At 35.7% G+C, this 16,483-nt stretch overlaps 4 protein-coding genes across 25 annotated transcripts in view; 2 read left to right on the top strand and 2 right to left on the bottom strand.

The window, feature by feature from the left end:
- The window catches only part of Obsc (Obscurin), a 63,151-nt gene extending 59,441 nt beyond the window's left edge, over positions 1-3,710 (top strand). For all 9 annotated transcript variants that reach the window (XM_043421288.1, XM_043421287.1, XM_043421283.1 and 6 more), the window contains 3 exons: positions 739-1,479; positions 1,617-2,023; positions 2,963-3,710. In XM_043421288.1, the coding sequence (XP_043277223.1) occupies positions 739-1,479; positions 1,617-2,023; positions 2,963-3,215 (1,401 nt within the window). In that variant the 3' untranslated portion in view covers positions 3,216-3,710. The remainder of the gene's footprint in view (positions 1-738; positions 1,480-1,616; positions 2,024-2,962) is intronic.
- A 661-nt stretch (positions 3,711-4,371) lies between these two features.
- Positions 4,372-7,649, bottom strand: LOC122412046 (NEDD8-conjugating enzyme UBE2F-like). 3 transcript variants are annotated; one of them, XM_043421302.1, is made up of 5 exons: positions 7,435-7,649; positions 7,050-7,159; positions 6,273-6,434; positions 5,656-5,817; positions 4,372-5,405 (listed from the first exon to the last, which is right to left on the bottom strand). In XM_043421302.1, exons 2-5 carry the CDS (start codon positions 7,149-7,151, stop codon positions 5,289-5,291), a joined length of 543 nt encoding a protein of 180 aa, XP_043277237.1. In that variant the 5' UTR covers positions 7,152-7,159; positions 7,435-7,649; the 3' UTR covers positions 4,372-5,288. The 3 variants fall into 3 exon arrangements, with proteins under 3 accessions (XP_043277237.1, XP_043277236.1, XP_043277235.1); XM_043421301.1 differs by having other exon boundaries at positions 7,050-7,189; positions 7,476-7,648; XM_043421300.1 differs by having other exon boundaries at positions 7,050-7,189; positions 7,435-7,647.
- A 450-nt stretch (positions 7,650-8,099) lies between these two features.
- On the top strand, positions 8,100-11,624 carry LOC122412006 (solute carrier family 25 member 46-like). 3 transcript variants are annotated; one of them, XM_043421213.1, is made up of 6 exons: positions 8,100-8,210; positions 8,340-8,696; positions 8,966-9,248; positions 9,346-9,402; positions 9,605-9,881; positions 10,082-11,624. In XM_043421213.1, exons 2-6 carry the CDS (start codon positions 8,522-8,524, stop codon positions 10,490-10,492), a joined length of 1,203 nt encoding a protein of 400 aa, XP_043277148.1. In that variant the 5' UTR covers positions 8,100-8,210; positions 8,340-8,521; the 3' UTR covers positions 10,493-11,624. The 3 variants fall into 3 exon arrangements, with proteins under 3 accessions (XP_043277148.1, XP_043277149.1, XP_043277147.1); XM_043421214.1 differs by having other exon boundaries at positions 8,108-8,253; XM_043421212.1 differs by having other exon boundaries at positions 8,108-8,696.
- Positions 11,244-16,477, bottom strand: ClpX (Caseinolytic protease chaperone subunit). Of its 10 annotated transcripts, none has more exons than XM_043421203.1 (7): positions 16,371-16,477; positions 15,178-15,331; positions 14,890-15,099; positions 14,563-14,711; positions 14,294-14,483; positions 13,165-14,078; positions 11,244-12,972 (listed from the first exon to the last, which is right to left on the bottom strand). In XM_043421203.1, the coding sequence occupies exons 2-7, from the start codon at positions 15,245-15,247 to the stop codon at positions 12,715-12,717; spliced, it is 1,791 nt and encodes a 596-aa protein (XP_043277138.1). In that variant the 5' UTR covers positions 15,248-15,331; positions 16,371-16,477; the 3' UTR covers positions 11,244-12,714. The 10 variants fall into 10 exon arrangements, with proteins under 10 accessions (XP_043277138.1, XP_043277139.1, XP_043277140.1 ...); XM_043421204.1 differs by lacking the exon at positions 16,371-16,477 and adding an exon at positions 16,203-16,339; XM_043421205.1 differs by lacking the exon at positions 16,371-16,477 and adding an exon at positions 16,183-16,304.
- Positions 16,478-16,483: the final 6 nt, after the last annotated feature.

Raw genomic sequence — 16,483 nt, 5'->3', positions numbered from 1 at the left:
ATATGACGACGTTTTGAAATTTTCATAAAAATGGTGTCGACGCTCTAACTTTCGAAAATTTAGAGATTTATTAATAATTTTTTATTATAAATAGACTATGGCAATAGGAAGGTTGGCATTGAATTTGGGGAATATCGTTTGAGCGGTTTAACGTTTATGACATTTTGAATTTTACAAAAATATGAGTTTTTCAAAAAATCGTCTAACCGCTTCAATTTTTGGAAATTTTGTAAGATTTGTGTATAAGTCTGTACTTCCTCTATACTTTCCAGCAAAGTTGTCGGAACTATTTAATTTCAATGTAAATAGAAAAACGGTGAAAATTGAAAGTTGCAAATTGTTTTTTCTGATGGCTCGTCATTCAGTTTTTTTTTATGAATTTAAACAAAGAGATAAATCAAAGTTCGTAAAAGAAGGTAAAGAAAATACATTATTTCCTTGTATACAAAAAAATGCTGCAAATTAAAATTTGCAAATTGCTTCCTCAAGATGGTCAAGATGCACGATGCTCAAAGCTTACTCTATGAGGTGCCATATTTTTCATTTTGGCTTCTTCATAGAGTAAGCTTTGAGCATCGTGCATCTTGACCATCGCTTGAGGAAGCAATTTGCAAATTTTAATTTACAGTATTTTTTGTAAAATGAAGAGGATGGTGTATCGTCATTCCATCGCATTTGATAGCCATAATATGATAAAATGAGTAAGAAGAGTAGCATTACGATATGTTGAAATTGCAGGTTGGCGGTGTATCAGATACGGAAGTATTATTGCGTTGGAAACCACCGAAGGACGACGGGAATTCGGAGGTATTGTGTTACAATCTGCAGTACAAAGCAGGAGATGCGATCGAGTGGATCGATGCAGCGAGTAACATAGACCACGAGTTTTTCTTGGTTCGCGATTTGGTACCGGAGACGAGTTACAATTTCCGTTTGGCAGCGAGAAATCGTATTGGCTGGAGCGAGAAGGGATTGTTGACAAATCTCGTGCAAACGAAACCGGCTGGGACAGCAAAATTGCAAATAACGAGAGCGATGAGACATCTTCAGGCATTAACGGAAAGCGGACAGGAAATAGTTCTCGAAGAGGACAAGCCACACATCGATTATTCGGTCGAAGATCAGCCCTTGGATTGGACAATAGATACTCATTTTACTGAACGTTACAGCTTTATATCGGAGGTTTGCAAAGGCCAATTCTCCAGGGTTGTCAAAGGCTCCGAAAAACTCACGGACAAAATGGTCGTCGCTAAATTACTCGACGTAAGACAGCAACTCCAGGAACAGGTCGGTCGCGAATTTCAAGCTCTACGATCATTGAGACACGAGAGAATAGCCATTCTCGAAGCTGCTTACTGGGCTGCCGATTCACCCGTTGCTGTCCTCATCCTCGAGAAGCTCCAAGGCGCTGATGTTCTTACATATCTTGCTAGTCGTCACGAATACACGGAAAATTGTGTCGCAACCATTATCACTCAGGTATCTTATCCGAGGGTCATTCAGGCCTGGAAATAATCGAAAAAATATAAAATTCAAATGTCTGAGAACTTCGGCATATCGGCTGAAAATCGCCGGCATTAATGATTAGAGAGACTAAAAAGTAGGGGAATTCACAGGTTCTCGATGGACTCCAATATCTTCACTGGCGTGGCTACTGCCACTTGAACATTCAACCGGACAACGTTGTAATGGCATCGCTCAGATCGGCACATGTGAAAATAGTCGATATGGGTGAAGCCCGTAAAGTTTCGAAGCTCGGTACCGAAATACCGAAAGTCGGACACCCGGAGTATCGATCGCCCGAGGTCGAAAACGAGGAATTGTGTTATCCACAAACTGACATCTGGAGTGTGGCTGTTCTCGGTTACGTTCTCATGTCCGGAGCTTCACCCTTCCGGGGCGGTGATCACAATGAAACGAGACAAAATATTTCTTTCGTTAGATACAGATTCGAGTATCTTTTCAAAGAAATCAGCCAGGAAGCGACCAGATTTTTGATGCTTCTGTTCAAACGAACTCCGAGGTGAGACATTTTTCGTACGATCAAATAGAGGAGGCTAGTTGGCCAACGAGGCAAGTTCACTAATAAACAATAACATAAACAAACTACGGAATGTAAAGATACGCTCGGTTGATATAATTGTTCGTTGTAACCTCTCGCTCATTCATGTGTCTCAAATTTTATATATTGTCATTGTGCATACTATTTTTTTTTCAATTATCGCTTCAATTTTTTGGTAGAACGTCTTGTGGTTAAAAAAAATGTGGGATAATTAGGCCAACATTGATATGGGGTTGGTTGACTCATGTACATGAGTGTTCTAAATGGGCCCATTCAAGATGTGCCAGTAAAAACCTAAAATTTGATGTGTGTAGAAACTGCAATTCTGATTGTGATGACGGGGGGATGAAGATCGAATATTTGTTTCTCTCACACCTACGGACAAAAATTAGCTTTACATTCACTTGTGTAAACATTTTGTATTTATTGTTCGAATCATCAAATGAATGATATTAATAACTATTCGTTTTTATTAATTTCATTAATAGGCAGTTGATTATCAGGTAAAAATAGTAGCACAGTCAACTTGCCTCATGCTTGTGTCAACTTGCCCCGACTGTGGGGTCGGTTGACACAAAAACAGTTCGTCAAAAAAGCGATTCAATAACTCATTTCGTTTTAAATTTTTATCTGAGATAGAGGAAAGTTGCTTCTATTCGAAACAACCATTTGGTTTTTGAAATCATGATTAGTTTCTTGTTTACAAACAATAGTTTGAAAAGTTGTCCAACCAGCCTCGGTCTCCCGTACATCTTTGGTAAATTTATTATTTACATCGCTTTGAAAGATTGATCAACTTCAGCGATTTGAACAGACATTTGAAAACATCTATAAAATACCATCGGCTTTATGATGTTTTCTTAATTAAACGAACATCATTAAATTCATGTTTTATAACAGCAAACGACCAACAGCAGAAGAATGCCACGAGCACAGATGGCTTCTGCCAACTGAATTCATGATAAGAAAACGTGAGAGAGCGATATTCCCAGGCAGCAGATTGAAAAATTACAACGAGGAATATCACCAGGAAAAAAATAAATTAGCTTCGAGCAACGACAGTTTGGCTGAGGCTTTCGGCGCGATTCGTCAGTTGAACAGATCGAACAGCATACAGGACGAGCTCATTACGTCTTACGAAGTTGAAGAGTGAAAAAGAGCTTTTTCCAGTGAAAATCATTGTAATATTGATGAAAAAATCGTAACCGCGATTCAATAATTGCGCGAAAAGGAAAATTACAAAAAAAAAAAAATATACGAAAGAGCTCCAGTGCTGAAAAAAATGGAGAGCACTATGATAAACGACGAATTTGTGATTTTTTTCTTTCTCGTCTTATTCACCACAATTTTCTCCTTTTTTTTTGTTAATTATTTATTTGTTACAACTTGTAATTATTTCTATGGCGGCCATTTCGGCGTCTTCGTTTCGTAGATTTATTTTTTTGCTCGTGAGAGAATCGAAATTGTTCTTTTTTCTTTCGTTCAACTTAAGTATATCGGCCCCTTTTTTCCGACACATGTACAATATTATCCATCGAAAACGACATTTATCTGTGGTCTCAGAACCAACATAGAAAAAAAATATGCGCAATTTTTTTGAAATTGTACAAAAAATAAACAATGCTGACATATCGAGCAACAAAACTTATACATGAGCGTCAACTTCGGTGTTTTTAAGCGGTTTGTCATGAACTACCCAAAAATCCCGATCACCAACTTCTACGCACATCGAATGACTTTTTGCTTCCTCGAGAATTCATTTCCCGAGAAACCATTTCTAGATTCTTTGCTAATTCTTCCGAAACATGATTGCAGGAAAATACAGGGAAAAGTAGTAATCCGAGAATTGAAAATATTTCTAGCTTGAGAAAAGAATAAAATTCTAGAGTTATAAAACGGCGATAGATTCGAGGTGTGACTTCACCACTGTTTTTCCTTTTTTCTTCATTAGTTATTCATCTGCTGCAACTTGTAATTATCTTATGACGATTATTCAAACGTCTCTCAGTCCCTTGGATTAATTTTCATTTCTTTTTCGTAAGAAAGTCGGATTGGTTTTTATGATTTCGTCCTATTTCGCATAAAAAACTGTGGTAATGTCAACATTCAGCTTCAAAAATTATGAATAAACGAAGTATATATTTTCATGAAAATTCAGTAAGAACTCTTTGAAATCGATACTTCAGCAGCATCTACAATGAATTTTGATGCTCAGTTGGATATGCAGGATATAATTTGAAAAATTGAGTGATACGAGACTTCGCTGTGTATATTTGATGTCTTCGATAAATATTCTTGAAACAGTGCCGTACTTATTTATGGATTTATTGTTATTTCCATATATTACACGAAGGTCGCAGTAAAAACTTTCATAAAAGTGTTTCTGCGATAGCAAATGACTTCTTTCTTTTAATCCGTTATTAAATATTGTGTTTATTTACAAATGTTTCAACTCCCAGCGTTACAGCATTCTTCTATGACAAGAATAAACTTATTGTACATGTTTCTTATTTTTGAACGTTTTTCTCGGTATTAAGCGGATTTGTACAGACGTTGACAGCCAAAAATTTCACTCGATTGAAGCTTTGTGACGTCTATTTTGAACGATAAAATGACAATTTTTCCACTCTGAACAAATGTTCTTCTCTAAAATATTCAAAAAATTTCAAATGTCTTCAACATCAATTTTTAGTAGTATAGATGATTTTAGAGGTTTTCGATGAATTGTTTGAGTGGACAATTCATCAATGAATTCCTTAAAATACTGGAAAATCAATTAAATTCGAAGGTTCTAAAGTTTCCAAATGAATTTTCTGGCCGGAAACACATACAAAACGCAAGATTTTCTGTATTTTTTCTTTTTGCTATTAACCAAAACTTGAGGGACACGGATGTTTTGATTTCAAGGAGCACGAACGTGATTGGGACAAAAAAAGACTTGTCGAATCATAAGCGGACTAGTTGAGAAAGTAAATTATTCTTTAAAAAATACTAAGGTGAACAACCTTTGGACGACCGTGTCCATTTTGTCACCGTCATTGTATTTGTCAGAAAAAATCGCGGCGTTTTTCAAATCGTACAAATCGATGGGGTATCGGAATTTCCGAAAGTCTTGATTTTCGAAAAAAAAATATGGGAAATTTCAAATTATACAAATTCAATCAGTTCCAAGATTTCTGGAATTCCCTTGTCCTTTGTTTATGTATCTTACTGGAATAGGGGAAAATCATCTCTTTGCATATTGCGTCAAATACTCTTGAACTTTGCTCCTGAAAGACTCTTTATCCTTAATAAATAGTTCGGCAGCATCTCTATTGAGTGGATCGTCGAAATTCAGGAGATCCTGAAAATGAGAAATCATCCTAAACTTACTTTTTTACAAATCCATAATGGAAAACAGTAGCCATAACATTTTTTACTCAAAGTAGTAAGTTCAAATAGAAAAACTTTGTCACTAATAGTTCTTTAGAAGAGCCATTACTTTGAAACGAAATTTTCACTGTGTAAAAAATATTTTGACTGGATATCATCATTTTTGCTGTGAATCTCCTATTTTTATTTTTCCTCATCAGTTATTGTTTTAATCAACTAACCGTGAATAAAGAATTTAGACCCCAAACAACATCCTTCAGCTTACGGGTAGGGGCCCAGCCCATCCCGTCGATACTATTTTGCCTCAATATGGAAAGACAAACGTCTCCGTCTTCGTTTATATTCGGATGCCACAACTTTGTAAGGCATTTAACCTTTGGGGGCTTTAAAAAGTAAATCCACTATTAAAATAACGTCCAGTAACTCGTATATAGTATAATTTACATTTCAAATTGAAAAAAATGTAATTGAATTGTTTCTCTTGAATATCAGCCACTGGTCTGGCCTTTTTTTCGAATTCTCACCCTGGAAGCTGTGAATAACTGGTGTTTATTCCAGTAAAAGAGAACCCATTTAAAAATTGTTATAACGCTGAAGTTTGCAACGTCAGAATCCAATGAAATGGTCTGAAAAACCCTTCAATAATTCCAGTAATTCTTCAATTCCGTTTCCTGCCGAATTTGCAATTCGTAGTTTTTCAACCTGCACCGATACTTCGTGAAATAAAAAATTAGTGAATTACAAATTTGGATTTTTCATTCATTTTGTTGAACTCCAACATTGCAAACTTCAGCGTCATAAATTATTTCTTCAGAAGAAAGAACTACTTTTAAATTACCGTCATGTTGTACTCCTCTGATATTTCTATGTGAAAGTAAAATCGTCCATTAGCCCAAAAACCTTCTTCAGGAACAATGAGCAAATTGAAGTCGTGCAATCGATGAGGATCCTCAAATGTTATTTGACATGTGGCAGGAAGAGTTTGCTCCATTTCCTGAACCTGAGGACACATTGACTTTCAATTCATGCCGTCTGACTAAAAACTGAACTTTCAATGTTCACATTTTTTGTGAATCAACATTCTGGAATGTGACCTAAGAGATGTTTATCATTTTCAAATAAGACATCACAGTATATTCATTGGAATCAAAATATTTAAAACCTAAATACAAAGGAGTGGAAAAATATGATGCTGAAGTTTGCAACATTGGAGTCCAACAAAACGATTTAAAAAAACCCTCCAGTAATTCTCCAATTTCGTTCCCTGCCAAATTTGCAGTTCTTAGTTTTTCAACCTGCACGGATACTTCGTGAAATAAAAAATTAGTGAATTACAAAAGTTTTTTCGTTCATTTTGCTGAACTCCAATATTGCAAACTTCAGTGTCATGAAAATTTAATCATTTAAAATATCTTTTATTTGATATCCGATGAAAATCAAATACAGACCAGAAAATCAGAGAAAGAACAGAAAAAAGTTGAAGTTTGCTTAGGATGTTTCAGAAGGTAGGTGTACTTGGAGCAGGTTATTGTAATTTCTCGATCGTGGAAGCTCGAACAACCTATGTTGAACGGGTTTACTAATTCTTAGGAACCCATAGTATTTATTTATTTACCTCTTTGACGAGGAGTTTATCTCTGACGGATGCTCGTTTGTTAAAATCTTTCGTCTTAGAAACCTCTCCTTCCTTTTTCAATTTTCCTCGCAGTGTAATCATGATTTTCACTGCCAGATTATTTTTCATACGAAAATTCCCTGAGTATTTGTTGTTAAATACATTAAAATAAATATTCTGTACAATACTCAAGCACATCAACAACAATACATTTGTCGCTTTTCCGAAATATTTAATAACTATACATGTGAAAATAAAGTTGCAGCAAAGAATAAACAAGATACTTTAAGATGCTTTGTTACAATTCTTTTCTAGGTTATGTCGAATAACGTACAGATCGAACAGTTTTAAAGTTTATAATTTTTGTACACCGGATTTTAATTACCTGACAAGGGCGTCTATAATCCTTCGAAAGCATTTACCAACCTTTAGCACATTTTTAATCTATGAAACGAACTTCACGAATTTTCCATATAAATTATCTGTTGAATCTGTTCATGGATTCAAAACATATATGGTAAAATATTACAACTGTTTTCTGGTTCTGGTGGTATTATTACAACCGTGTATACGCTTTCAATGATAATAATAACAATGGAATAAAAGTATTCGCAAAAAAAAACAACCCCGTATAGATTCAACCATTGAAAGAAAAATTCTAGAAGTCTGCTTCGGCAAGAATTCTCAATCAAATATATATATCCGAAGGAAACTCGGTCAACAAGCTGAAAAACTTCATAATCATCTATTGATCAAATCTACAAAGTCTATCCTCTATATACTCGTGTAGCGGGCCTAACGTGCAATATCCATCGCAGTACGAATCGAAAATTAAACAATGAATGCTTTTGTAGAAGGTAGGGTGAAGACTTGCCGAAGAAATGACTTCGAAAAAACTAGAAACAAGAAACAATGGCATTCTAAAAAAGTAGAAATCTGTATATTGGAAAACTAAAATTTTATAAATCATTTCGAGAAGGTGGCACTAGTGCCATCTATCGATTCTATACAGGAAATCGATACATGAATGAAATATATTTAAAAAAAAATTGCGTTTTTTTTTTCAAGAAAGACAATTCGACATTTTCCGACAAGCTATTTTACGACGATAAAAATGTATTGCACTGTAAATCCGCTGTGCCAGATGTGCCAGATCTGAAAGTAACATCATATATTGTTCCGATCTTGAGACAGTCAATCATTGGTTGTGTCGAAGATTGTTTTTTTTCTAATTGTTATATCATTTATAACCTTCCAAGTAATAATTATAATTTTCGATTTTTCGATCAGGTTTTAAGAAAAAGTTAAAATAAAACAACCAAAGTTGTCTTATAAAACAGACAGTGTTTGACGCAATGTCGCGAATTTTTGAGCTTGCTGAAAATCGTATTTGTTGGGATTGAGTGTACTGTCGATTGGTTATCGGCGACTTGTACATTTTTGTGAACGTTCAATAAGAAACCAACAACGTAATGGCCGGTCTTGACGATTACGACCGAGTTTATCGAGGACGTCCACTGGATCTGAGAGACCCTATGAGCTCAACTTTCGATATTGCTGGCAGGTATCAAGATCGTGAAGTAATAAGACCTCTGGACATTCCTCTCATCCATCCTCTAGCCAAGGACAGTCCACCGCCTGACGATGGTAACAAAATCTTCAGTTTCCCATTTTTTATTCAGCCTATCTAAGAATCAAACTGATTCCGTCAAAGTAGAGCTACAACTCTGGACTTCTCAAAACATTACTTCTTTTTTGAATCTGTTGTCTATATTGTCAGAAATATTTAGGTTTGTATGCAAAAAAAGAAATAAATATCTTTTACTAATGCATTACAAATCAATTTTTTTATTGTTTTGCAGTCATCAGACATTGCAAACAAAGATGAATAAATATATTTTAACATTATGTTGCAGATTATGCGGTAAAACGTTACGTAGGTTTGGGCTGTGGACTAGCTAGCCTAATAACAGAAAACTTATTGATTCATCCATTCATTGTACTTCGTAGACAATGCCAGGTGAATCCTGGTGCTCAAAAATATCATCTCATACCAGTGACCTTGATACCGGTCATGGTGCGATTGCATCAAACTCAGGGTCTCAATACTCTGTGGAAAGGCATAGGATCTGTACTTTTGGTCAGAGGTATGACCTTGGCCGTTGAGGATTTCATCTCCAAAATAACACCTTGGCCAAAGTAAGGTAACAATTTGGGTAAAAACATGTAATTGCATAAAAATATGTTTGTCAACTACCAGCATTCATGAATAGCAACATTTTTATCTATTTTTTAGAGAAATTACACGAAACAGCTCATTGAGATCTTTCGGCCAACACATTCTCCTAAAATGGTAACATAATTGATTTGTTTTTCCAGTTTTTTTCGTTCAAATGTTGAAATTGTTTTTCTATAAATTTCTATCATCCGAGTTTCATAAATTCACGAATGATAATAGAAAATAATAGTTGAGGTTTCCAATTGTTTGAAATTCCACCACTGATTTTTTGAAAAATAATAATTTTCATAGTTTCCTGTTAATTTTATATTTTTAGCGTTTCGATTGGAATCGTCACTCCTTTTTATTCAGCCTCGCTTGTCGAGACTGTCCAGTCTGAAATTGCATCGGAAAAGCCGGGCATTCTTGATGTTTTTCGTGATGGTGCAATCCGCCTGCTGGAAGTAAGCAACAAGGGCCGATTAATACCGATTTACGCTCTTTTGCCTCCGTCAATCGCTTATGGCGTAGCTAAATACCTTTTTGCACTCATCGTCAGAGGAGTTACTAGCAGAATTATGCACATTCGACGAAGACACTGTGAAGAGTTACGGGTTAGTAGAAAAAAACGCTCCATCATGAGATACAAAATCCAATCGGAAATTCATCATTATAAAGTTCTTTTCTTGTGTTTCCTGAATATAATCGAATACAATAAATGAAAATTATCCTGAAAAAGTATTACCTGGCACCATGTTTTCGAATTCAGCTAGTTATTTCGATTTAATTACTTGTTTTTTTTTTCACCTTTCAGGGTGCATGCAGTCGAGAGGTAGTATCCGAAGCGATATCTCAAGACATAGAGCTTCAATCGATCCTCGTGTCGATATGTGCAGCGGACGTTGTTTTTTACCCGCTAGAAACGGTCGTACACAGACTCCATTTGCAAGGGACACGAACGATAATAGATAATCTGGATACTGGTCGTAGCGTAACGCCGCTGCTAACGGGCTACAGCGGTGCTGTAGACTGTTATAGAACGATTATTTCGACTGAAGGTCCGTTGGGTCTTTACAAAGGATTCGGTGCTCTCGTTTTGCAATTCGCCGTTCACATCCTCGTTCTTAAAGCGACCAAATGGATACTGACCGAAGTTGGCAGCGTCCTCAAATCGAAGCCCAAAAATGATAGACACACGCATAACACTTATTACACCGAAGCTTGAAATTCATAAATTTCCTTCCGACGGAAGAAATTAAACATACAAAAACGTCAAATGGAATATACTTTAAATGATACCTCGTGTCGATTACTCGAAACTTCCTATGAATTAGTCGACTAGTCAAAATATATATCTCCTCGTTCTTTTTTAAAGGAAAAGGGATTTTTTTTTTCATTTTTGAATTTTTAGTAAAATATATATTGCAAATAATTTAAAAAGATGGAAAACTCAAAGGTTGAAAATTAACATCCCAATCAACGGATAATCGAATTCGTTCAATGAGATAAAATTCAAATGATGTCTAGGTCTTCAAATTTTTGGATAATGTTGAATTCGCAAGCGAAATTGTTTGGCATCTTTTCTGGGTAGTGAATATTGATCTTTTGTTAAATCGGTTATCAACACCGTGGAGAGTCTTTACTCTCGATGGATCGAAATGTACATAATAACTCCTATCGACACGATGATTTATTATTCGATCGGACACAGAGATTGTAGTGTGTACAGGAAAAAAAAAATATTTGTAATAAAATTGCGAGATGAAAAAAAATATTGAGCGCACATTCATTACATTTCGAGAAATGACTTTTTAATACTAAACAAATGTGTTTATGATGCTTCATAAAATTTTAAGAATGCTGTAGCAATTATTTCATTTGATAAATCCTAACCAGGATTGTGAATATTGTAGTTTTTCGAAATTTTGATTTTTTTTTACCAATCGCGACAAATTCAGGACTTTGTCGCATTTGACTCTGTTTTATTTTCATTTATTATAAATATACGATCGTACACTGTAAATTAACTATTAATAATAACTTCGTGAAACTCGTCGATATTCAATATCAGAGATTCCCGTGGTTTCACATTTTTGCTCCACTCATTACCTCCCTTGAGGATTACTTTTTTAAAATTCATAACTAAAAATTTTATTCCATCAATATTCAGTATAGTTAAATACGACAAAAGTCTGTTTTGAACTTACATTAGTGCAGGAATTTTAGGCATTATCATTGATTGGAATCTTGAATGTTTGCAATGTAATCATATTTGTTTTATTGCATTAATAAATTTCGTCGAGATTTTTGTCAAATAACAATAAAAATTCTGATTGAATAAAATTTCCGTATATGAACGTGTGTGTAAAATATCCTTAAAATTCGTTGGAAAGATAAAAAAAAATTCATTAATTTGCTCCGAGATGGAACGAAAAAAAAGTTGTTCGAGAAATAAGGGGAAACACTTTTTCAATGTTACATTCGAAATTTGAATATAATTCGGTTGTGGCAAACTTGCCGTATTATTATTGATGCAAATACGAAATGAGAGTTTAGAGTTTTTCGATTTTTATTGTTTTTTTGCTATTTTTTTCAATATTTTTCCCTTCCCTATAAATTCGTGGTTTTAACATTTATTTCACGTTGGAAAGAGGTTGCGATTAGTAGAAAATCAAAAGAATTCCCGAAAACGAAATATGGTGGATAAAGCACGTATTTTGTTTGTTTCTGTAACTACGGAGAAGATGAAAAAAAACCTCTTTGACCCGAGAATAGTTCAAAGATATTTTCATTGTAAGGTAGCAAGTGAATAAACTTCAAGAGAGAAAAGAACGATTCGTACGAATCAGTTGGAAAATTTTCTCGTTCAAATCGCTCGAAAATTTCCACCAATTTCTACTAATCTATCGCTATGTACAATATAATACAAACATCCCTTGTCTGTCTATACATTCACATGAAAATAATTTATTTTCAGTATTGAATTTACCTATAAACCACGCTTCAGGTTCGATCACTGTTTATCTTTTTTTTTTATTTTTTTTTTTAGTCTCGGGCGCTTTACCATTTTGGGCACTAAACGCACATAATTTTTTTTTCCAGATTCTTTGACGAATTATATAAAATCCGTGATTGAAGCGATTGACAATACTCGAGGAGCTTGGTTAGACGGTTGATAACGAACGTCAAATTTCCTGTTATTTTTCTTCATTTTTCATACGCACGCGTAAGAACGGAATAGAGTTTTTGTTGATTTTCTTTTTATCCTCTCGTGATAAAGGGTAGAATATTGTTTGCTCATTTTTGTTTTCTTCCTGATGAATTCCAAGGTTTATTCTAAATCTTGTCTCTTCCGTCTGCTACTTTACTTTTCTTTTGAATCGATTTTAGTGGAAAATCGACAATTATTAACCCCTGTGATTAAATAACACCGAAATTCCCCTCCTGCTAGTTATTTACGTGCTGAGCTTGTTGAGGCTCTTCCTCGCTTGCCTCTCCTCCTCTTCTCATGTACTGAGGCTGACATTCACCACGTACCGTTGCATCCGTTACGTGCACCGATAACACATCGCTCCCAGGAACGTCAAACATCGGTTCCAACAACAAAGATTCCATAATCGCTCTAAGTCCTCGAGCTCCCGTTTTTCTATCCATCGCTTGTGTAGCAATCGCCTCAAGAGCTTCCGTTGTGAATGTTAATTCCACCTGAAACGTTCGAGGACATTTTGCCATTATTTATCAAGGTTTGTAGTTTATTTGGCCAATAAAAAAAATTGTTTTTGAAATATTCGTTTGCCATGTTGAAAAATTGTATCCAAAAATAACTATTTGATTAGAAGAATGTTTCTGAAAAATCGAAATGATATGAAAATGATGAAGATAGGTGGAAATTCTTACTTTATCCATAGAGAAGAGCATTTGATATTGAGGAATCATAGCGTTTTTGGGTTCGGTGAGAATTCTGACGAGCATATCACGATCAAGCGTGTGGAAAGGAACTAGAACGGGGAATCGTCCAACGAATTCAGGAATCATTCCGAAATCGATGAGATCTCTGGCTTCTACTTGTCTCAGTAGAATGTCCTTTTCTTTGTTATCATCTTCGGTGGACGGGGACATGTTAGCAACATCTGCGAGGGTAGCAGCTCGTCGTCCAGGATTCTCGGAAGCGGGTGTAGCACCGAAGCCAAGATATTTCTCGTTTTTGCGTCGGGAAACGAGTCTATCAAGACCATTATAGGCACCGGAAGCAACGAATAAAATATTCGTCGTATCGACCTGTAGCGTATCTCCGCGCAGCTTTCTCGAGCTATTTCTCTCAGGAACGTTAACGATCGTGCCCTCGAGCATTTTCAACATTCCCTGTTGCACACCCTCACCGCCAACGTCACGCAATTGATGGATTCCGGGAACAGCACCAATTTTGTCCACTTCGTCCAAAAAAACAATTCCCATTTGCGCACGATCGACGACGTAATTCGCATCTTGCAACAATTTCGCGATCACGCTCTCAATGTCCTCTCCGACGTAACCGGCCTGTGTTAATGTTGTACAATCGCATATTGCAAACGGCACATCCAAACATTGAGCGATCGTTTGTGCCAATAATGTTTTTCCCGAACCCGTTGGACCTAATAAAAGTATATTCGACTTTTCCAACTTCAACTGATGTTGCTTGCTGTCCAATATGTCAGAACCTGGCACCGATTGACTAGCTGCATTTCCTTTCTGCTGCTGGTCGCTTCCCAATGGTACATGCTGGAAACCCACTCCTAATGGATTTCCGATACTTGAAACGTGAAGTAAATCTGCTAGAGATCATAAATTATTATGTGAATATGAATTCGTTTGTTTTCAATCGATTCACGGGGTCATTTGTATATACGTAGCAATTAAAAAATAAGAATTCCGAACTTTTAAAATCTTTAACGGTTTAAAATGATCGATGACCAATCTGATTTTTTTCTATCGTTTTCAAGATATCTCGTGTTTTGGGTGAAATAGAGAGGGTGAAAATTTTATTTACGCGGCTTGAGACCTCTGTGTGTGAAGGGATGATTGAGCTCTTGAGTCCCAACCGGGTTGGCAGCAGCTTGCACCGATGTTTGTATTGGCAAATTGTTGTGAATTCTTTTATAGTGATTATAAACAGCGACGCTCAGAACTTTCTTTGCGTACTCTTGGCCCACAACGTGCTTGTTCAAATACTCGTATATCTGTTGAAGAATAGAAAATATAAAGAAAATCCGTCTATGAACGAATTATTCTATTTGAAAATAACTCGCGTAACGGTACCTTTTTTGGAGGTGGTGGTGGTTTTCTGTAAAAACCCTGCTTCGGATCCTCTGGTCTGAGTGCTTCTTTCAGACTCTTTTTTGAGTCTATTTCTGACAATACAACGAAAAAGTGATGGCACTTTTCACATTTCACGAATCTCGTTGAAGCTACAACAAAGCATAAGATGAAAAATAAAATATACGTCAATAAGAAATAATCATAATATATAATTGTTTCAGCAGTGAGCAAACGAACTTTGCAAAAGCAAAACTTGTCCTGAAATGGAAAATCTAACAATTCGAATGAGGACTAATATTAAAATGATTTCTCAGAAGTTTTACTTACATACAAAAGTTTCAACATGTGTACAAGGATCTCCGCATTTGGGACAGGTAAGTGTATTTTTTTTTCCACCTCCCGTTCCACCGTTGCCTTGAGTAGTAGTGGAGTTGGCTCCGATATCTTTTCCAGGTGGATTAGTGTCGCTCGGTGCTTTTCCAAGTGGTCCACTAGTGGCGATTGACCGACTTGCAACGACTCGCACTATTTTGTGAACTGCAAAAATCAAATTATCAAAAAGATATCTCAAAAATGTGAAATGACTATTTAGAAGCAAAAAATTGTGACACTCACCATGGTTTGCAACATTATTAGAAGACGCGATACGACCAGCATTAACTAAACAACAGCGAACGCAACTCATGGTTGAAAACCACACCAGGATGGTGTGTTGGTCGAATATTTAATTTGATTGAGTTGATTTTTTATTTCGAAATTGTACAAAAGTCTGAAAAACCCGAACATTCAATAATTATAAAAGCTCAGACATTTGGGTCATTGGGAATAGGATGAAAAATTTATGAGGGTTTTTCGTATTCAACACTGTAAATCGCCGTAAATATTCATGAGACAAAAATGTTATCTTCGATAAACAGAGAGATTGTGAAATCAGCGCAGCGTAAAGTATTTTTGAATGGAATGAGAGAGAAAATATAGCACAGAATATTTTTGAAAACCAATAGAGTGCAAGAGAAAGTGAGAAGGGATACAGAGTTTTTGATGCCAGTATAAGAATAGGTGACAGCAAAATTCGTACACGTGTCGGGTGTTTCGCAATTGTGATGATAGAACGTCAAAACGCTATAATTGCGTTGCAGCTCGGAGTAAAAGTGACACTTCGGTTTCTTTTTTTTTCATCAATAAACACGATAACGATGTGTGATGTAAAATTCGATAGCGAATAGAGTAGAAAAATTGGAGTAAATAGTACGAGTAATTGAAAAGAATAAGAATGTCGGACGTTCGAAGAGTTACTCACGAGTATATCTCGACCACGAGGAAAAACAGAGAGAATTTATTTTCGTTAACGTTTTCTGTAACGTACTAACCTTCTGGATATAATAACGATACGATATCACACTCGCAGATGAGTAAAAATTCAGTGCTATTATTGTTTCATGAACGATTCACTCATGATTTGTCAAACGGGATGAGTTGTGTTATGAAAATAATGGAAACACTAAATTGTTTGATAAATAGATGTGCATATAAAAAATACTGAAAAGCAAAAAAAGTACGAAAATGTAATGAAAAGGAGACGAATTGATTTTAATCTATCGGACAAATCTGACACATCACGATTGAGAGAAAACAATCACAGAGAGGAGAGCTCCCTCCCGAGGACGAGCGTAGAAATTTTAGCGGGGCCAAGGTCACGTGAAATTATCGCACGATCTTATTTGCTTGCGCGAGTAACATTCATACTGACGATATTGTCCCCGACCTATTGCTAAACTACGAGGGATTTTTATTACATAAAAGTTTACCTTATTATGTTGAATAAACAAACTCTGATGTTGCGAAACCCGATATATTATTATATACCCCGAGCTCACACTAGTTTTGTGAACGAAATCTCGTCACGATCGTTGCGATATCT

The sequence above is a fragment of the Venturia canescens genome, chromosome 6, assembly GCF_019457755.1.
Source record: "Venturia canescens isolate UGA chromosome 6, ASM1945775v1, whole genome shotgun sequence".
NCBI lineage: Eukaryota > Metazoa > Arthropoda > Insecta > Hymenoptera > Ichneumonidae > Venturia > Venturia canescens.
The sequence above is the reverse complement of the archived record's forward strand: the minus strand, read 5'-3'. Positions and strand labels throughout refer to the sequence as shown.